Genomic DNA, 22,890 nt, shown 5'->3' on the forward strand with positions numbered 1-22,890 from the left:
GATGCAACATTATTTACAGGAATTAGCCCTCTCTTTAATTTTAGACATTATAAAGCAAAGTGATGAATTATTTATTCCAGTATCAGAATACAGGGAGATCCACATTGGTAGAGGGGCCCAAAAAATAAGGTTAGCTGTCACAATTAACAGAAAACCTTTCTTCACACAAAGAGTTGTGAGAATGTGAAATCCAATGCCCCAGCATACTGTAGATGCACAATGAATTGGGATGTTTAAAAGGAATATTAAGGTATTAGAGAAACTTATGTCAGCATGGCTCAGTTGGTTGCACTCTTACTTCTGAGTCAAAAGTTTGTGGGATCTAACTCCAATTGGGACTTGGAACTCATATAATCTAAATTGACACTCCAATGTAGTGTTGTGGGTGTGCTGCATTGTCAAGGGTGCCAACTATTCAAAAAGAAAAGAGTTTTCCAGTGTCCTGGTCTACAATCCCTCAAATAAAATTAGTCATTTGTTTCATTGCTGTTTGTGGGACATTGCTGTGTGCAAATAAATTGGCTGCTGCGTTCGTCCCTACAAAACTCAGTCACTGCACTTTATAGTTTAGCTTGTGAAGCACTTTAAGACCTCCACCTGATGTGAAAGGTGCCATACCAAATAGGATTATTATTAATGATAATAATCTTTACATTGTTATTGATAGTCAATCAAAGAGAGTTCCATATATGTATTCAAGTTACACATGGAATGTTGTAGGTGGCTTACATATGTGGAACTGTGGTGTGAATATTTTTAAGCATGATAATGTGACAATTAACAGCCAGCTGATCAAAAAACAGACACCTTTCTCCATATCCTTCCACCACCTCCATATCCTGGGTTGGAGAAAGAGCTGGGGAAATGAAATTTAAAAATCTTCTGAGACCTAATAAAATGGGGGGATCATGCTTGATGAGTTGAAAGACCTAATCCTGTTCCTATGTAACTAGAAAATATTACCATGATTTGGACTGCAAAATTGAAGAGGAACCAGTATTAGGTATTGGTGCTGCACAGCAGATGCCCAAGAATAGGCAGCTCTTGGCTGAAATCTATCAGTGTTTACTGATGATTTGTCTGCGACTCCAGGTCCGCTGATATTCTGTCAGTTTGTCTGGCAGACATCAGTGCTTGGATGAGTGCAAACTTCTTGCAACTAAATATTGACAAGATGGAAGCCATACTCCTTGGCTCCCATCAACGTCTTCTGTCCTGCGGCTCTGACCTCCTCAACCTCCCCCGGTCTATCCCTCAGACTCACCGAACCGGTTTGCAACCCACAGCTGTCCTTCCCCACATCCGGTCCCTGACCAGGACTGCCTTCCTCCATCTCCGTCACATTGCCTGCCTTGGATCATACCTTACCCCAGACACAGCCATCACTTCGAGACTCAACGTTTCAAATACTCTCTTCGGCCCAGCTCCACCCAGCACAGGATCCAGCTGATCCAAAACTCATCCCCATACTCACCCACACTAAACCCCCTAACAATTTAGTCTCGTACAATAAAAGTCAATTCACTTTACGGTGTATTCTGTGAAGCTCTTTGAGACATCTTGATGATGTGATAAGGCGCTATATCAATGCAAATATTATTATTATTATTAATAATAAAGAGTGGCTGTCTTTTCCAGATCAGCTAGAGTGGCAGATGTGACAGTGAGCTTATCTCACCAGTCATTGTTGGCAGCCTCTGAACACAAGCACACATAAGGTCTTGATCTGATAGGAATATGCAGCTGCTGTCTGCTCAGCTTGGCCACATTGATACCATTATGAGGGACGTTAATGAGCTACTCTGCTAAGAAATTGAAATGATAAAAGTACATTTTATCATTTCTGTAGCTCAGTGGTTAGAGCACTTGCCTTGCAAGTGAAAGACCTAGGTTTAATTTCCAGCAGGGAGAAATGTTGGGTAAGCTTTCTTACTACTGCTGTGCTTAGCTGCCTCATTTTGCCCACAAAATATAGTCAATTCACTTTACAGTGTATTCTGTGAAGCGCTTTGAGATGTCTCGAGGACTTTGATAAAGTGCTATATCAAATGCAAGGATTATTATCATTTTGTATTGGAATCAGCAGCAATTGTCTATCATGCAAATACAACAAACACTGCCTTTATAATATAAGAATATTTCTTGTAATTATATATTTATTATTCCTCCCTTTGAGTATTATTTCTTACAGAAGCAAACCACTAACATCATTAATTGTGCCTCTTCCAGATCAGCACTTTAAAATAGTCAATACTTTATTAGGATTGCAAGAATGGATCCATTACTGTGAATTGCTCTGAGACGCTGTCCGGCGTGGAGGACGCTATATAAATCCAAGTTGTTGTTGTTGTTTCAACATGATTCACTGTGGATGCACACAGCAAGCCCACACCACACGCCAGTAGCTTTCTTACTAAAATGGCTGACATCCGGGTTATTAGCTTGTCACTATTGGCATCTCCTGCATCATGTGCACAAGAAATGGTGTCAGAGGAAATCTGATAACCCAGATATTGGCCTTTTTTTAAGCTCAGGAACCAACCAGTGAGCAGCAAGTGAGCTCACTACAGGTATAGTGAAACCAGCTTTCAGACTATCCTGCAAGTGTGGTTTGCGAATTTATGGATCTAACCATCACATTATAATGAGGCCTCACTGTATCGTGTGAGCTATAATGCCTTCAACAGGCAGATAAGGTCTTGATCTAATGTCTCTTCCAAAGCACAGCTGTTCTTCCCTGCACTGCATAAGCTCAAACTCCTACTGTGGTCTTGAACCCACAACCTTCTGACTCAGACACCCACTTGCACGGTTTCAACAGGCTTAGAACATGGAGATGAAAAAGAATTGCTGGGGATCCCATCCTTTGGATAAGATGTTAAACCAAGGTCCCCTTTGTCTGTTCAGGTCAACGTTAAAGATACTATGCCAATATTCGAGAAAGAGAATGGGATTTCTCTCACAGTCCTGGCCAACATCCTGGGGGATTGAGTTCCAGAGCCTAGGGGCTGAGAGACTGAAGGCCCGGCCATCGATGGTAGGGCGGTTGGGGCGGGGGATGTGGAGCAGACCGGAGCCAGAGGAACGGAGGGTACGGGCGGGTAAGTAGGGGGATAGTAGGTCAGAGAGGTAGGAGGGAGCGAGGCCGTGAATGGCCTTGTAGGTGAGGATGAGGATCTTGAATTCGATCCTCTGGGGGATGGGGAGCCAGTGGAGGCGAGCGAGGGTGGGAGTGATGTGGTCGCGAAGCCTGGTGCGGGACAGTACACGAGCTGCAGAGTTCTGAATGACCTGCAGCTTGTGGAGGGAGGTGCCGGGAAGGCCGGCGAGGAGAGAGTTCCCATAGTCCAGCCTTGAGGTGATAAAGGCGTGGACCAGAGTTTCAGCAGCGTGAGGGGTGAGGTAGTGCCGTAGTCTGGCGATGTTTCGGAGGTGATGGAAGGCGGTGGCAGTTGTGGCGCGGATATGAGGGAGAAAGGACAGCTCAGGGTCGAACAGAACACCGAGGTTCCTGACTGGCTTTGAGAGGTGGAGAGTGCAGCCTTGGATGCTGATGCTGTCAGCGCCTGAGGTGCGGAGGCGCTGACGTGAGCCAATCAGGAGGGCCTCAGTTTTGCGGACGTTGAGCTGAAGAAAGTTGTCTCTCGTCCAGGACTCGATGTCGGACAGGCAGGCTGTCAGGACATCGGTGGTCGTGGAGTTGAGGGTAGAGGAGGAAAGGTAGAGTTGGGTGTCATCCGCATACATGTGGAAGTTAACCCCATGTCTGCGGATGATGTCACCAAGGGGGAGCATATAGAGGGTGAAGAGGAGGGGACCGAAGACAGAGCCCTGAGGGACACCGCACGAGACAGTGCGGGGCTGGAGGAAAAGCCGTTCGTGGAAACAAGGTGAAGACGGTGGGAGAGGTACGACCTAAACCACTCAAGGACAGGGCCTTGAAGGTTGAGGTGGGAGGACAAGCGGTGGAGGATGATAGCGTGGTCGACCGTATCGAATGCTGCCGATAGGTCGAGGAGGACGAGGAGGCAGAGGGAGCCCTGGTCACAGATGGTCAGGATGTCATTGGTGACCTTGACCAGGGCAGTTTCTGTGCTATGGGCAGCACGGAAACCCGACTGAAGGGGTTCGAATAATGAATGGGTGGAGAGGAAAGAGCACAGCTGGGAGGCGACAACTGTTCAAGGACCTTGGACAGGAAGGGGAGGTTGGAGATGGGCCGGTAGCTTGATAGCTGCGACGCATCAAGGGAGGGTTTTTTCAAGGTGGGAGTGATGGTGGCAGTTTTTAAGGGAATGGGAACAGAGCCAGAGGAGAGGGACAGGTTGACGATGTCTGTGATATGTGGGGCAAGGAGGTGGAGCTGGGAGATAAGGAGTGGAGTGGGGATGGGGTCAAGGGAGCAGGTGGTGGGTTTCAGGGATAGGATGAGTTTGGTGACAGAGGGTGGGGAAACGGGTACGAAAGTGTGTAGGGGAGGATGGGTAGGAGTCGGAGTGTGAGGCGGGGGGTGGGTGAAGGTTGGAGGGGAAGTGACCGTGGAGCAGATTCCCTTGATTTTGGATTCAAGGAAATCCAGCATCTCCTCACAGTGACGGTTGGAGGAGATGACCTGCGCAGGGTGGCGGGGGGACGACGAAGGAGTCGGGATGTGGTAGAAAACAGAAGCCTGGGGTTGTTCTTCGCCTCCAGGATTATCCTGGAGTAGAAGGAGGACTTGGCCGAGGCTAGAGTGGAGCGGTAGATTTTGAGGAGGTCCAGCCAGATTTGTCGGTGGACCGTTAGGCCAGATTTGAGGCAGGTGCGTTCAGCGGCCCACACCTGGCTCTTCAGTGAGCGGAGGTGGGTGGTGAACCAGGGGGAGGAGCGAGAGTAGGAGACAGTACGGGAGGTGATGGGGGCAAGAGTGTTGAGTGTGGAGCAGAGGTGTTGTGGAGGAGGGTGAGAGGAGAAGAGGGGTCAGTGAGGGTTGAAGGCCAGAGGGAGAGGAGTTCAGAGGACTCCAAGGCAGCGGTTAGGGATTGTGGGGGTAACTTCTTCCAGGGGCGGTAGAAGATGGTGGTGGGTCTGGTGGAGGTGGGGAGGGGGGTGGAGGTGGTGAAGGAGATGAAGTGGTGATCGGAGACGGCCTTGTCGGTGATAGTGACATCCGAGACACTGAGGCCCCGGGTGATCACCAAATCGAGTGGGTGGCCGTGACTGTGAGTGGGGGAGTTGATGTGGAGGGAGAGGTTGAGCGAGGAGAGCAGGGAAGAGAAGTCCGAGGAGATGGAGCAGGAGGGGGTGAAGTGCAGGTTGAAGTCGCCCAGGATGATGAGGCGATCAGAGCAGAGGCAGAGAGATGTTAGTAGGGTAGAAATATCGGAGATGAAGTTGGGAAAGGTTTTAGGGGGCCGGTAAAGGAGGAGGATTTTGAGCGAGAGGAAGGAGGGGTGGGAGAGGGTGAGGTGCTCGAAAGAGGGGAAAAAGCCAGAGGAGTAGAGGGATAGGGCAAGTGGTATCCTTGAGATAAGGGCTACACCACCGCCACGGCGGTTGGGGCGAGGGATGTGGTGGGAGGTGTAGCCGGGTGGTGTGGCCTCCGTGAGGGGGAAGGTGTCACCTGGGGTGAGCCAGGTTTCCGTTAAGGCCATGATGTCAACGTTCTCATCAAGGATGAGATCGTTGATGACCAGGGCCTTGTTACAGACAAGGAGCGGACGTTTTGTAGTCCGATGTGGAGGGAGCGGTTGACAGAAGGGTGTGTGGGGGGGGGGTAAGGGGGGTCCAGGTTGTGAGGCAGGGGTGGGGGAAATGGGGATGAGAGGTTGGCTCCCCGGGTCTGTGACCGGGGTGGCTGGCGAGTGTGGTGGGGAATGGGGCAGTCGGTGTGGCTGCTGCTGGACAGCCAAAGCCGAGTGCCACGGTGAGCCTGGCGGAGGATTCCCAGGCTGGAGCAGAGGGAGGTTGTGGGAGGGTCAAGTGGGGATAGAAGGCGAGAGAGACGGAGAGAGAGGAGGACAGAGCGGGAGAGATGCAGAGGGGGAAGGGTTTGGGGGTAGAGAGGAGGGGGGAGGGAGAGAGGGGCTGAGGGGGCTCGGGTCAAAGCGGCAGCCATAGTTCGCATGTGGGGACCGGGAGCGAGCGGTCAGGTGGATGGCATTAGCCCATAGGCTGGGGTTGGGGCAGCCAACCCAACAGGACCATGGTGGGCTCTGATGTGAGCCCTGGGGGTGGGGGCGGGGGAGAGTTGACGCAGAGTTTTTTTTTTACAGCACCCTGTATTATGATGCAAGTTTATAATCTTTACATCTGATATAATGCCTTTCACATGAGGAGGACCATCAAATTTGCGCCATAAATACACAAGCAGCCCAAAATGCTAATTTTATTGCTGAGTTACTGTAGTTAGGGGCAGGTAAAATAATTTGCATTTCCAAACAAGGCATGTCTTTAGGGAATTGAAGATGATATGACCAAGTTAATAAGCACCTTCAACACTGCTGGGAGTAACCAGGAGAGTCATGTGGAGCTGGAAGCAGTCGTTCTTTATCACATTATCAGGGGCATTTTTCAGAGACTGTTCAATCCCACTTATCTTCACTGTAAGGAAGATATTTTAAGCAGGGGTCTCCAACCAGTCAATCACTGCTAGATGGCACTCTCACACGATCAAAAAAATAAGAAAGGCGTGATAGAACTGCGTTATTGAGTCCAATTAAAAACAAAGCCAGATGCACAAAGTATGTCATGCGTTGCAAAGTAAAAATATAAATTTTAATGTTTAAACTACTGTAAATATTGTTCCTTCCTCTTTTTGTTATCGAGTATGCACGAGATGCCACCTAGTGGCGATCGATTAGTTGGAGAACCCTGTTTTAAGGCATGTTAATCCTTTCATCAACTTCAAAAGGGCAGAGGACAATTCAAGACCAAAGAAATTTGTAAGAACCGATTCCAAAGTAAAGCTGGTAATTTTCCACAATTCTGCACAATTTTAACGTAGAATACAGGGAGAGAGTGCGCATTCCATTCCAATAATCTATCTCTGGAATTTCCATCTGTATGTGGGATGCATGGAATTCTCAGTTTGGTTTGGATACTCTTAAGGTTTCCGCATGTTTAAGACACCCAGCCGAGCAAACGAAAATACAATAATTAAGGTCTAAAACCATGAGAAATGTTAGACCTCTGGGAAACTGGAAATAACCCATCAGAAATGTCAGTTTCAGTCCCACTTACCTTAATGAGATTTATGGAGTAAGGCGCAGGATCCCAGACCACTAAAATAATATTCTTGTACAGAGCATTATTAATAAAGTTGTGTTTTGAGTTTGCAAGTATCTGAAAAATAAGATGCAAACAATTTTTTAAATTTTTTTAATAAAATTGATCATTATTCTACAAAAACAGTTTCAATTTGGCAACACGAGGCACCACACAAATACTTACAAATGGGATGAGATTATACATTGGAGTTCATAAATCTATATGAAACAAATCTAAATTATATTAATGGAGAAAAGTAATGACACAGGCTGTATAAATTAATTATTTTTAGGAGAATGGATATGCTAAATGATCAATTTATTTAGAGCTGTAAATCAGATTATGCCACACACACCTCTATTTCTTCGCAACTCACAAAAGCAAACATTTCATTAAAATGTGTTACTGATGGGAAATCTCCATTGCGAAAAAGCACAAGACATTTAATCAATATGGCACTTTGCATTGTAGCGCATGCCAAATACCTTCAATCTAACTTTAAATAGGACTTATAGTATTTATATAGCGCCCTTCACACAGGAAAGCGTCCCAAAACCAACACCTTGCATTTGACATATGGTCTTATAGGTCAGGAGGACCCCTCCCAGAATTTCATGGTAAAGTGTATCAAGTATCAGAATTAAGTCAATCCTCTGTGGTGGTCTCAGTTGTCCAGTTCCAAAGTCAGACATATCCAGGGAACTGGTGCGCTCTAAGATTCTCGCCTGACTGAAGAGCACTATAAAGAGCCAAGCTGTTGTTGCTATTTTTGACAGACCAATCACCCTGGCTCATTGGCAGAACATAGAGGAGCAGTCCAGTCACTGGTACCAAGGATTCTTCCCACCCAGCCCCTATTAATCCTGCAAGCCAATTCCTAATGGCTAGTGTGGGCCTTGCTGGACAAGCAGTGGGAAGCTTGCAAGACAGGGCTTTCAATGACAAGCTATTTAGGGTTAAGCTAGTTAAACTCCAGCAGTACCCCAACACACGCTCTGGGATTCCCAAACTAACCTCATCTTAATATGCTCTGGGATTAGGTGAGCAAACAAACAAAATTACATTTATAAAGTGCCTTTCACATCGGAAGGACATCCCAAAGCACTGAACAGTCAGGTGTTGGGGGCCGAACATGGGGGAGGGTTGGTGTAGGGGTGAGTGAAGGCAGAGAGGTGGGAGGGCGACCAAAGGCACAATCGAAGAGAAGGGTCTTGAGACCGGTCTTGAAGGAGGCAAGAGAGGAAGCGAGGCGAAGTGACCGTGGGATGCAGTTCCAGAGTGTGGGGGGGCAGAGAGCCTGAAAGCCCGGCCACTGATGGTAGGGCGGGTTGGACGGGAGACATGGAGCAGGCCGGAGCCCACTGAACGGAGGGAGCGGGCAGGTTGGTAGGGAGTCAGCAGGTCAGAGAGGTAGGAGGGGGCAAGGCCATGGATGGCCTTAAAGGTGAGGACGAGGATCTTGAACTCGATCCCCTGGGGATGGGGAGCCAGTGGAGTTGGGCGAGGGTGGGAGTGATGGGGTCGCGGAGCCTGGTGAGCGAGAGTACACGAGCTGTAGAGTTTTGGATGATCTGCAGCTTGTGAAGGGAAGAGTTGGGAAGGCCTGACGAGGAGGGAGTTCCCGTAATCGAGCCTTGATGTCACGAATGTGTGGGTTAGGGTTTCGGCAGCCTGAGGGGTGAGGCAGTGGCAGAGTCTGCCAATGTTGCGGAGGTGGTGTTAGGCAGTGCCGGTCATGGCGCGGATGAGGGGGAGAAAGGACAGTTCCGGGTCAAACAAGATACCCAAGTTCCTGACTGGCTTAGTGAGGTTGAGTGTGCAGCCATGGAAGCTGATGCTGCCAGCGCCTGAGGTGCGGAGGCGCTGGCGCGAGCCAATCAGGAGGGCCTCAATCTTGCTGACGTTGAGTTGGAAAAAGTTGGCCCTCGTCCAGGACTTGATGTCGGACGGGCAGTCGGTCAGGACACCAGTAGTCCTGGAGTTCAGGTTGGAAGCAGAGAGACAGAGTTGGGTGTCATCTGCAGACATGTGGAAATTTACCCCATGTCTGGGGATGATGTCACCAAGGGGGAGCATGTAGAGGGTGAAGAGGAGGGGACCGAGGACAGAGCCCTGAGGAACACCGAACGAGAAAGTGCGGGGGCTGGAGGAAAAGTTGTTTGCCGTGACGAAGTGGAGGCAGTGTGAAAGTAGGACCTGAACCAGTCAAGGACCGAACCTTGAAGGTTGCGGTGGGAGGAGAGGCGGTGGAGGAGGATTGAGTGGTCCATGGTGTCGAAGGTGGCGGAGAGGTCGAGGAGGATGAGGAAGCAGAGGGAACCCTGGTCACACATTGTCAGGATGTCATTTTGACCTTGACCAGACCAGTTTCTGTGCTGTAGGCAGCACAGAAAGCCGATTGGAGGGGATCATGGAGAGAGTGAGAGGAGCAGGATGCTTCCATCCAGGAAGAGAGTGCACATTCCATTCCAGATACAGGGATATTCCCACGTGTAGGTGGAACATGTATGTGGCATTCTACATTTGGTTTGTTTTCTGTTAAGAAGCTGATGAATTTTAGCATGTGTCAAACACTTGGCTGACCAAAAAAAGTGTAGTGGCTGTATTTTGTAGTAGAATTTAAACAATCTGCAGAACCTGTATGCAACAACCTGCAGAATAAAAAGTTATTTGAGTCAAAGCTCTTCTAAAATATGCAACCAGGGTGAAAAATACACAATGCAATATCGCATTTTTCACCACTTTTGTTTCCAGAAGCCCACTGATCTTGCTCTTTCCTTCATAACCTCTCCAGTGCGCTCAATCCATAAATTAATCAGAAATGAATGAAATATTCCAATAACAGTACAGACCATAACAAAAGAGCAACAGAGTGGTAGGTGTAAGATTAAGAGGGGTTACTTTTCTTAGGAGCAGGATCAATGTTAGCAAATTGCCAAGTGGAAAGGTCTGGGAAGAAGAGAGGCTGAATAGATAGTTTAAAGCAGATTATTGAAGGGAGGTTCTTTGATAAATTCACCAAGATGAGAGTTGGAGAAGAGGTCAGACCACAGATAATACAATACAATTTAAAAGAGAAAAGTGTATGGGAAATTGTATGGAGGAAGTTTGGGAAAGAAACTAAATGTGTGAGGAACAGTAGATGATATGAAAATGAACAAGAATGCAAAGCATAGAATACAACAACAAAATTACATTTGTATAGCGTCTTTCACATCAGAAGTACGTCCCAAGGCGCTGGAATAGAGATTAGAGAAGATGTCAACATTTTACAGACACAAGGAACAAAGTGGAATAGGAACTAACTGGGGTCAGTCTCCAATGGAGTGTTACAGGGCTCCATCAGGTCTCCTACTGTTTGCAATATTCATCAACAATATTTAGGCAGTAGAACCCCATTATAAGGCTGACCCTATAATGCTGGTTTGCCTATACCTAATAGTGAGTCCTACCAACTGAGCCACATTACATCACAATGAACCCTGCCCTTAAACAAGCTAAACTGAAAGAAAAATAATGTGTAGATTCACTCACTTGAGAGTTGAGAATCCGGATAGTGGTTTTGCTTCCAACATCTTGCTCGTAAAGTTTTGTTGGGGCTGCATTGAATCTCATAACTGCATCATGGGAATCTAAGAGGGGAGAAAAATAGCTCTTACGCCCATCTTTTCAAAAGGTAATGAGAGCCAAACTGTAGTCCACTACTTTATATGACTCTGTCCTCAGAGAATCTCAAGCAACTGTTACTCTCAGGTTCAATTCCATTTGGAGGCAAGTCTCTGAAGCAATGAAAAATCGACATGGTCTTAGCCTGCAAGACTATTTTATCTTAATTAAAGATTGCACAGAAAATTACTTAAAATCTCAGGCTTAATTTTCAAGCCAGTTTTTAAACAGATCCCAAAAAGATTTACCTTAATTCAAAAGCTGTATCATTTTAAAAAACTGCAGAAAACCAAATTGCAAATTAAGACCAAGTTTGCAAACCTTCCTCAATCTTAAATTTTAAGAGACAATTGCCTTCTAGGCCTTGGATGTGTAGGTTCTACATTGGGGACAGTGCACCAAAAATATTCGCACAAATCACTTCACTGCCACATTAATTGGGATGTATTGACAAGAATCAATGTGTTTCATTGCTTCGATTGACTTTATTTAATAAGCACTATCTGTACAGAACTAAAATAGTGTCTCACTAGCTTGATGTCTGAAAATACATTATAAACAGTTATAAAGTAGTCAATGTAGACATTCTGGGAGAAAATTAACACAATTGGTAGAAAACATTCAGATTTTTATTCTGTAATTTCCTTGTTAGATTCACTGAGAATAGCTGGCAAAGTCAGCGAGTGTCTCAATGTGAAAACTAACAATGATGAACACAGATGAAAATATGAATACCAGCCAGAAAAGTTTTTTTCCCACTTGACAAACGTGTTAGATTGATGAATACTTGAGTGAAGAGTGAATGCGGGGGAAAGAGCAGGGCTATGGGAATAAAGCAGATTGCTCCAGTCAGAGAGCTGGCACCAGCATCGACACATTGGCATGAATAGTCTCTTTCTATGCCATAAACTTTCAACAATTCTTTTGACAGTTTTCCAACAGAAAATGTTCCCCCTTAAGAACAATGCAGGGCATTGCCATCTTTGTATCTCTGGTACTGTCCAAAACGCAAAGCCTAACTTATCCTCACGGCCACTTTCTCATGGATTAAATAATAATCGTTGCATTTGATATAGTGCCTTATCATGTCTTCGAGAAGTCTCAAAGTGGTTCACAGAATATACTCTTTAAGTGAATTGACTGTATATTTTGTGAGTGAAATGTGGCAGCCAATTGCGCACAGCAGTGTCCGACAAGCAATCATGGAGTGAAGTGACCAAATTATTATTATTATTGTTTTTGAAGGGATTATTACCCCTGGAAAATTGATCTGGCAATTGACAAACAACCGGGTTCCTACTTACTACCTCCTCCTAGATAAACAGAGGTGTGTGTACAGTAAGCAAACTTGCTCAACATTTCGCCTTGCCGGGAATCAAATTCAGGTCTCTCGCTTGTGAGGTGAGTGCTCTAACCATTGAGCTACATAAACTCATCATCCATGAGGTCAACTCATGGCACATGCACTTGGTTCCAAGTGAACTAAGTACAGAGCTGTATAGTTGATAGTGGCAATGCCAGTTGTAGTGAATAGTTGTGTTCTTCAATACAAAAAGGAATGACCAATTCTTGCCTATTATGAAGGGTTAATTAAAAATTGACCTTTGGAAGCAGTTACAAAATTTTCATCTTTTCATTTTGCACATGGCAGAATAAAGGTCCCACAGTTTTTCTTGTGATGATTCAATAAACAAGAGATTTACTCTTTAGAATCATTCTTTCAGAGTTGGATTTGATATCTGTTTTGAATGATTTTGCCTTGATTTTTCCAGTTCAATATATGTTACGTCTCGCATCACACCTGATGTATGCGATAATGTCTCAAAACACACCTTGCAATTGTCATCCCCCCATTTGTTTCAATACCATTGGTACAATCACTGCAGTATCATTAGCATTAATTTATCTTCACTTCATAAAATACAATTAGACAACAATAATTGCAATGGCCCAAGTGGTATTACAATACAAACCTTCTCAGATGATCTAACCTCTAAAAACAACACTTTCTCTTTAGTTGGTCAAGTGATTAGGGTGGTTTTGCCTCCAAATATATGGGAGATGCTTTCACTGAAACTTTCCAGCAAGTCCAAATGAAAAGGCAGGAATCAGCCTCCTTCCCCTGGATACCTTCTCTCTTTCTCCACCTGAAACTGACAAAAACTTACCTTCTAGGGATTTGCCCGAGTTCAAATGTCAATAGCCTTGGATTCAGACTTGGATCCCCTACCTGTGGTCGAATACTGCAGTTAACAGGCCAAGAATTTTTGTAAGAGGTTTTTATTTAATGGAAAAAATAGAAAGCATGAAGGTTATCAGATCAATTCAAGTCAGTTACAGTCCCACCCAAACCTGTGTAGCATTCCATTCTGTTACCACAGCTCATGGGCTTGCTTGCTACAGCGGCTGTGTTGTTTTGCCAATAAATGTCAACAGAAAATAGAAAAATAATGGAAGTACTGAAGAGAAGGAATTTTTCCATTTCTCCTAATGAAACTGCTTTCTCCAGAAAAGAAGATTGCTGTCTCTGTGTACTTTGCCACTGCTGAGAGGGTAGGCAGCAATTGCTAAGAACCAGTTATCAGCAATTCAAGTGCACATAAAGTATAGAATAAGAAAAGCTGTTTGTCTTAAGTACACTTTGAGAGCTCTGATCATCCAGAAACACTACACCACCCATGACCACTGTGAAGGGCTCTGAGACATAATCCTATATGAAGGGTGATAAACGTAAATTGTTGTTAGGAAGGCTAATGCCATGTTGGCGTTCGTTGCAAATAATAATAATCCTTGCATTTGATATAGCGCTTTTCACGTCGGGAGGACGTCCCAAAGCGCTTCACAGAACAGACTGTAAAGTGAATTGACTATATATTTGTGGGTGAACGCGGCAGCCAATTGTGCACAGCAATGTCCCACAAACAGTCGTAGATTGAAAATGACCAATTTATTATTGTTTTTGGAGGGATTATTATTAGGCGTGTGGAGTAAGGAAACTTGCCCAAGGTTCCGCCCTGCCTGGAATTGAACTCAGGTCTCTCACTTGCAAAGCGAGTGCTCTAACCACTGAGCTACAGGACTCCGAATATAGAAGGGTTAGAGTACAAGAGTAGGGAAGTCTGGCTGCAGTTGTATAGGGCCTTGGTGAGACCACACCTAAAATATTGTGTGCAGTTTTGGTCTTCTTATTTAAGAAAGGACATATTCGCCTTAGAGGGGGTGAATCATAGATTCACTAGGTTGGTTCCTGGGATGAGGGGGTTGACCTATGAGGATAGGTTGAGTAAACTAGGCCTATATTCTCCAGAATATAGAAGAATTAGAGATGATCTTATAGAAACCTATAAGATTCTTAAGGGTCTTGACAGGGTGGATTCTGTGAGACAGTTTCCCCTGGTTGGAGAATCTAAAACTAGGGGTCACAGTCTCAAGATTAGGGTCAGCCTTTTTGAACCGAGTTGAGGAAACATTTCTTCACTCAGAGGGTAGTGAATTTGTGGAATTCTCTACCCCAGAAGACTGTGGATCCTCAGTCCTTGAACATATTCAAGACCGAGGTTGATACATTTCTAAAGGATAGAGGGATTAAGAAATATGGGGATAGGGCGGGTAAATGGAATTAGGTTAGAAGATCAGCCATGATCTTATTAAATGGCGGGGCAGGCTCGAGGGGCCGAATGGCCTACTCCTGCATCTTATGGTTGTCTACTTGGAGGTTTTGCCTCAGGTTATTTGCCACTCTTTCCAGATAGCATTTAGATACTTGTGAAAAGCTGTTTGAATGATGGGGGCCACCCCTCCAGAGAGATAACATGAATACATTTACAACATTTCATAACAGATTTCACCCAAATCTATTATGAAAAGTTATCCATTTCACCCTGAGATGTGAACTGAGCTAATGCCTCTTGAGCCAGTGGGCACTGTTAGCCTTTCTCCAGTTAGATATGGGGATACCCACCATTGAGCTTAATAATAAAACTTGCATTTGATATAGTGCCTTATTACATTGCTGAGAAATCTCAAAGTCCTTCATAGAATATACGGTGAAGTGAATTCACTGAATATTTTTGTGGGCGAAATGCGGCAGTGTCCCACTGTCATGGATTTTTTTAAAGTGTTTATTACCCATGGAAAGTGATCCGCCTATTGACTAACAACCGGGTTCCTACTTACTGCTAGGTAAACAGAGGCGTGTGGAGTAAGGAAACTTGCCTAAGCTTTTGCATTGAACTCGGTAATGAGTGCCTCAAGAGACAGAATTCTTGCATGACCTATCTTGCAGTGCATATCAGTGCATACTCCAGCATATTAATGTTCTTTTGAATGCAGGACACACAAAACTGCAGATAATATTTAAATATAACTTTACCGACTAGCTAATTCAAATTCATGGAAAATCAAGTTTTAACTTGGACTTAGTATCTCTGCTTTGTTGATAACAACCTCACATTGAACAAAGATGGTCAATAATCAAACCCAAATCTTATTCCTTTTTCCAGCTTTGGATACCAGTCCATAGGTCTGTACACATTTCCTGTACATCAATTGCTCAGTCGCCCTCTTCACAAGAATCCAGGATACATATCCGGCAAGCCATGAAAGAGACAAAATATATTTTTAAAAGAAATGTATTAAAATGCAATTGCCTGTGTAAGCTGCTAGAATTCATTTGAGTAGCGATGCAACTAAAAAAAACAGAAGAGATGCTTTGGGGTCATAAATGCAACATTTGCAAACTAGCTGGAGCTAGGCTCATCGTAACTTCTGGTTGCTCCTAAAATCGCACAATTCACCACTAGATTCTCTCTATATTTAGCGTGTCCAGTTGCGTTTTTTCCCCAGTTTTTCTCCTCATTGACATATGCCTCTCAACTCTTGCTCCTCCTTTAGGTTTGATGTGGTTCCACTGCACTAGTTGTCCTCTGGTATCCCACCAGGTGGCCAAGATTCACGCATCAGCAATGTGTCAGCAATAAAAGGCAAATGTAGGGGGCACTACAACTGAGCTTGACTGCTCCCCACCTAGCTGTTTTTCTCCTCTCTAATCCTGGGAAGGTTGGGCTAATTTAACCTCTCTTTGCAGTCCCAGCTGAGACCAGCAAACTTAGCACAGACCAGGATTTGAACCAGAGATCAGCTGGTCCATAAGTTGCAGCTCTATTGATTGGAGTTGCCCATTCCCTTGAAAAAAATCAATACAAAGGCTGGAAAAGGCCAAGTTGCAGCTGGAGATTTGCTTCCCAACCTTCTGGTGAACTTTTTCGACCACTTCTCCACCAGAACAAGACTCAAACCAAAATGCAACTTCTGGTTCACAAATGGTGCATTTTCAACCTCATTGCCTTGTAAAACATCTGCAGTTTAACACACACACCTTTTGTTCATCCCATCAAACACAATTGTGTAGTCGGTACCTTCACAATAATGCCCTTTGTATAAAGTTAAATGTGAAACTTATTGCACAGATTGAACCTTTTTCGCAGAAAATCTGTGATGGGTGTTAAACTGAAGGCAAAACAATAAAATGCACATTCCTGGCCTGGATATATATTTTGATGTGACCTTTAGTAAATGGGTTCCTTGCTAGTGATCAGACTGTTAAACGTAATTTCCATGTACAGAACTGAGATGTAAGAAACAGACTCAACATACAATATGGAATCTAAACTCCCGCTGGTTATTAAAATAAATGGACTGATAATTGAAGGCAATTATAATGTGAAATGACACCTGAAATAAAGACATACAAGTCTGAATGTGTGCAACATTTATAATGAAAGGAAAAAAATTGTAGTGTTGCAAATCTCTTTACCACCATGAGATGGCAGACTTGCTCTTCTGTTGTTCAAGCTTTTTAGTGGATACTATAATATTTTGTTATTTGTTCCCTTCAACTTCCAATGCAGCTTTCTTCAAGATGCATTTAAAAATCACCAGAATAATACCTGGAACGAAGGTACTGAGCTATGATGAGAACCTGGGTAAACTTGTCTTATATTGCCTAGATAACAATAATAATCCTTGCATTTGATATAGTGCCTTATCACATCTTTGAGATGTCTCAAAGCGCTTCACAGAATTTACTGCAAAGTGAATTGACTGTAAATTTTGTGAGCGAAACTTGGCTGCCAATTGCGAACAGCAGTGTCCCACACAAAGTCATGGATTGAGTGACCAAATTAGTATTTTTTGGAAGTAATTTTTACCACTGGAAAAGCGATCCACCAATCGACTGACAACTTTTCCTACTTATTGCTAGTAAACAGAGCCGTGTAGAGTAAGGAAACATGCAGAACAAGGGGACATTAAAACAAATATGGCCAGCTGGGTATCTTGACACATATGGAACCTCATCACCACACTTGTTCAAACCAAACATAGGCATGGCACCTACGGAGATTTCCCCGCGTCTAAAATGGAATCTGCATTCTCTCCTGGAGGGACGATCATCCTTACCCAGGAGTAAAAATAGCAGTGTCAGAAAGTGTAATGCTGGGGAGGGCAGATGCCAAGATTTGGGGACCTCAGAGTGTGCAATGCTAGAGTTTAACCAGCTGAAAGTGCCCCATTGAGAGCACTGTCTGGCAAGCTTGGACTTTGGTTTCAGAGGCATTATGAGCCAAATTGGAAGAATCCCTTCCCCATGTCTGCTCTCCAAAGCCCTGCCTTCAAAAGTGCGTTGGACCTTCCTGACTAATAAAACGAGAGCAAAAATAGGTTGAAAGTGAGCAAAGAAAACATTAGTTCATATAAAGGGTTGTGAGAATACAGATGCAATGCCCCTGGAATCCCATGAATGCCAAATGGATTGAGATTTTCAAAGGGAAAGAATGAAATATAAATACAAGAGAGTAAGACTGGAGGGAATAGGATTACAATTCTAGAGGTGACACAAGCTAATATAATGGACTTGATGGGGCAGATACACAACCTTTCTTCCAAAATTTCTAGCTAACTTTAGGGATGCGTGCTTGGGATCAAAACAGAAATCCTGCTCTTTTTCCCCATTTGTTCCTCATTATAGCGATGAATGACATTTGAGGCTCATATTGAAACAGGAGGCCAATTTGAGAAAACGTCAGACATTTGCAATCTGCAAACCAGCTAAGAGCATATCGATTACCACCGAGAGCACTGGCCGACCAATAAGCTTCCCACTGATTGTAAGCCACAGTCCTAGCTGGACAGAGTTAACAGGTTCCAAATGGGAAGAATATCACTCCCAATCTACAAACCTTTATTTGAATTCATATTTTCAATGGTCTGATAAACATTCTAAAAGTGGAACACCAGCCCAGTTGATGCACAAGATATTTGCATGTACAAAATTAAAACCTGTGTGTATGTGGGTGGGTTTTGTTCCATCTACTGTTATAATATGGAATTTACATAGCAAAGAATAATACTTTCATTTAAAGTGTAAAACTGTAGAGGTAACAAAAACAAATAGAATATGAGGTGCAACAGCCGATTTCACTGCATATACATGCAATGCAGCCAGACTGTTCCTCTGCTACAAATAATGCCCAAATGTCTGGGTTATCGGGTCCCTGTTCAGTCAATTCCTGCACAAAGCAGGAAACTACATCAATGGTGACCTGATGACCCGGTAGCCAACCATTCTTCTTTAGCGTGGGAAGTTAAAATGGCTGACTTCCGCATCATCAGGTCATCACTATCATCACTTCCTTCTTTGCATATGCACAGCAAACAGGAAGCGATATCAATGGTGACTTAATGTACTGAAAGTCAGCCATTTTAGCTTGAAAGCCCGCCGATACCCAGGAATGAGTGGGCTGCTGCACGCATGCTTTTAGGGTGTGATTTCTTTTCATGTTTGCTATTTCTCAACTGTTTGCATTTGTGGACTAATATTCCTTATGCAGGAATCTCATCAAGAAGAATCACAACATAGACCTGGTTGTTCCACCACTTGTCCTGGCAGGGTGTCCCACACACTTTTCTACAGTTTACCAAAAAAACCTTGCACTTTTTGTTTTTCTTTGTTCTTGAATTTAGTGACACAGCAGAAAAACATAGCTGCATTCAAATATTCTAAGTCTTTGTCATTTCAACATTGGAGCAACAACTAAACAAGCTAAGGTCTTCAGTCTTGAGAGAGTACGACTCAGAGGAGATCTCATAGAAATATAACATTTTAAATGGGATTGAAAAAGTAAACCCAGATCAATACTTTCAGATGTATCGTGATAGTAGGATTTAGGTTTAGAGTTGTACAGGGCAATTTCAAGAGAGATGCCAGGACGTTTTTCTTTACTCAGAGGATAATTAACGACTGGAACAAGTTGCCAGGAAAGGTAGTATAGCCCAGGACGCTAGGCTCATTTAGAAGAGCAGCTTGAAGCGGGGATGGTAGGATGGGTATTCAGGAGGGATGAGATCAGATGGGCCAGAAGCCTTTCTTCATCAGACAAGTCTTATGAATTTGTGATCTCGCGATCTTCATCAAGTCCACTTACAACACAATATTTCTCCCCTGATTTCACAAGAGGCGGTGTCACAGAACATACATACAGAATTGCTTGATACAAATATATACAACTCATTAGCCACATACCTAAACCCAGATCAAGTTACATTAATAATGTAACATTTTAACATTCACAACATAATATCACTTCATCTGAACGTTGAATGAGAGGATGAGCTTTCTGACGAATGCAGGAAAAGGTTTGGAGCAAATCTTCATTTGTAACCAGAAAATATTAACATTTTAATAGCTTTGCTGCAACATTTTGGAAGTTCTTGAGCAAAATAGCAGATAAAGTGAATTTCACCTTATTTGAAAGCAGTTTTCATCCCAAACTACAATTTCAGGTCCACTTTAAGTAAGTCACATATTCAAGTTTCCGTTCTCCCCCATCCCCGAAAATAAAAGTAGGCATTAAACAGTTTGTTGCTACGATCTTATTGTTGAAGGTCATTATGAGACCAGTACAGACCCAGCAGAACACACTAATGGCAGCTGCTACTGGGTATTCCAGGCAGGGCGAAACCTTGGGCAAGTTTCCTTACTCCACACGCCTAATAATAATCCCTCCAAAACCAAAAACAATAATAAATTGGTCATTTTCAATCTACGACTCTTTGTGGGACATTGCTGTGCGCAATTGGCTGCCGCATTCGCCCACAAATATACAGTCAATTCACTTTACAGTGTTCTGTGAAGCGCTTTGGGACGTCCTCCCGACGTGAAAAGCGCTATATCAAATGCAAGGATTAGTATTATTATTATTATTATTCCAGTATCTTCCTGCTCATTTTTGTCTGTCAATTTTCACAGAATATCAGTGTTCAGTTTTACTGGGGTCTATTACAGAAGAACTCCATTCACTCATGTCCATAAACCCAAGCATTGCCTTACATCGGGGGCACAAAGCTAAAATGAATGCCTCAACGTAACCTAATCTATACTGTACATGTGGGGCTCAGGAGTTGTGGCTCAAGCCATTTCCAAAAAAATGGCTGGCACTGACAACACTTCCTGCTCATTGCGCATGTGCACAAGCTTCCCATGTGAAAAAATGTTCAACGTGCTGGTTGTCAGGCCATAAGATTTCAAAACTAAATTTGTTTCATTTTAATATTTTACCTTTACCGTTGTATGTTGCTGCACATGACCTTTTGCCTATCTGCCAACTCTGAAGGCCACTTGCTGTGTCAAGCAGTCTTCAGAACAGGCAGGTACAAAGATTATCTTCAAAATAAAGTGTAACCATCTTTTAAATACTAAATTGAACAAAAGAATAAGTCGATTCGCAAATGAAAGTTCTGTGTCCTTCTGGCATAATACATTTTTAAAATCATTGCATTGCTCTATTGGCTATTTAACTGATTTAACTCCAAAAATAAAGTGTACTTCTTCACGGTCACTTTTCTCCACTCACTGTTTTATGACCGCTCTCCCTGATAAGCACACTCCAATCAGCCACCTGGAAAGCAGCAATCTTCCAGCACAAAGTAGCAGAGTGATCAAATATCACAGTAGTGGGTTAATTAAGTTTATGCCAGTGGCTAGGGAATGAGACAGGGGAGAGCATTCCCCCATATATCGAACCCTCTTGACTGTAGCACTGTCAGCCCTTTACACATATTAAGGACAGACACTGGCACACGTATCACTGCATATTTCTCCAGATGTTGTAAAAGATTCAAAGGAAATGTTCACACATGGCATTTCCATGGAATTTTATTGCAGTTAAAGTATGCTACTGTGAGCATCTCACATGTAGTGCATACAGACCAAGAAGGTCCCAGGTCTAATTCAGGATCTGTCCTATATTCATCATTCTCAGCCAGGTGCCAATAAGGCAGTACATCCTGATTTAGCATCTGCACAGTTACCTCCAGAGACAGGAGCCCATTTGACACTTTAGACACTCACTGTCTAGATTCAAACCAGAAGAATGGTTCCTGGGCAAAGCACTGGAAAGCTTCCAGTTCATCCATTACACCTACTCCAGCATGAGTCACCACCTTCAAAGCAGAGGGAGCAATGGAGAACACCATAGGACAGAGTGCAGTTGTGAGAAACATATGACTACAAACATACTATTATTCAGATTGCACCCTCAATAGGTTATAACAGACCTTAAGTGCAATTCCACCAACATCTTTTAAGTTTTCCAAGTGCTTGCCTTTTCTTTATATAGAGGGACATCTGGCTTGCAAACTAGAAAGTCCGGTCAACAAAACACCTTAAATACTGTACTACATTTTAAGTGACAAAAATTCCATTCCTACCTATTTCGTCTCCAAGGGAGGAGTTCAATATTGCACCAGCAGATGCGACTACAGCACACTTTCTGAAGACCCGTAGCTTCAGCTTGATCTTGCTCAGTGGAATTTTGGGAACATACTTTTTCCATCCGAGTAGAGAAAATGGAGTCTCGTTCCCGTCAAGGGTTCTTAGTCTAACTCGTTTTTTCAGCTCACAGAGAAGTTCGTCTCCACTCAATTTTTTAGTCCCCCTTCTCCCTTTAAATTGGACACCGTGCTTATTTTCATATATGTATTCTCTCATGGCTCTCTGCAGCCGAGGGTTCAGCTCATTGTAGGTAAAATTTCCCTTCCATAGTTTGATAAGTACTGCCTTGGATTTGGAAAACTGCAAGTCCTCTAGGTCTAAGGAATCTAGATTGTCAAGAAATGGGTCTACTGAATAGCTTGATTGTTCCTGTCTTTTCATTGCTCTTTTGTGAGGTTTAGCATCTTGAACAACAATTTCATCATAGGTGTTGGCATCTTTAGTAATATTAACTACCTGCTCCATCACCCAGTTTGGAGGTTGCTGGTGGGCAGCAATCTTCCTGTCCTTCACTCTCTTTGTCACTTCAAATTCACCATTATCCTCCTCGCGAGTCCATTTTAGATTTTGACCATTCAATGAATCTAAACCCAACAAACTCACATCATCGTCATGATCCTCAAAGTACAGGTTATTTTCTCCATGAACTGGCGAGAGCTTTGAATTTTGCAAGTTTCCTACAATAACTCTCTGTTTACCCTGTATGGGGAAGAGACTTCTTGTCTCCGTGTATCTTAAAGATCTGGCTGGACGCTCATCTGTTTTGAGGTCTGTGAAATATATAAACAGCAGCAAGACGACGAGTGCCCATGCCAGTATGCCAATCAGCACTAGATGCTTCCACTGTTTGGTGTTGGCTTTCATTGTCCAAACTGCACCAAACTCCTCTTGGATTCAGCACAGCTGGAGTGAAAAAGCCAGCTAAAAAAAAAGGACAGATTGAATTAACAAGAAGCATCACAGCAGGAGAAATAAACCTCAACAAGTAAAATTCACCCAAGCATTTCTTAAGGTTAACAAAGAAATTATCCCAATCGTTTACCCCCTTAAAGGGGGCAGAAGAGGCACACACACACACACAAAAAAGAACCATCAGACAAATGGTCCCAAGCAAGTGAAGCAGTGATATTCCACAACACATTGCA

The 22,890-nt window shown here is 43.7% G+C and overlaps 1 protein-coding gene across 1 annotated transcript in view; it reads right to left on the reverse strand.

The window, feature by feature from the left end:
- st6gal2 (ST6 beta-galactoside alpha-2,6-sialyltransferase 2) overlaps positions 1-22,609 on the reverse strand; it is a 37,888-nt gene extending 15,279 nt beyond the window's left edge. The window contains 3 exon segments of the mRNA NM_001292623.1: positions 7,222-7,323; positions 10,783-10,880; positions 21,682-22,609. Coding sequence (NP_001279552.1) covers positions 7,222-7,323; positions 10,783-10,880; positions 21,682-22,609 — 1,128 coding nt within the window.
- Between the last annotated feature and the right edge of the window lie 281 nt (positions 22,610-22,890).

Source organism: Callorhinchus milii, unplaced genomic scaffold, assembly GCF_018977255.1.
Source record: "Callorhinchus milii isolate IMCB2004 unplaced genomic scaffold, IMCB_Cmil_1.0 Scaffold4, whole genome shotgun sequence".
In the NCBI taxonomy this organism is placed as follows: Eukaryota; Metazoa; Chordata; class Chondrichthyes; order Chimaeriformes; family Callorhinchidae; genus Callorhinchus; species Callorhinchus milii.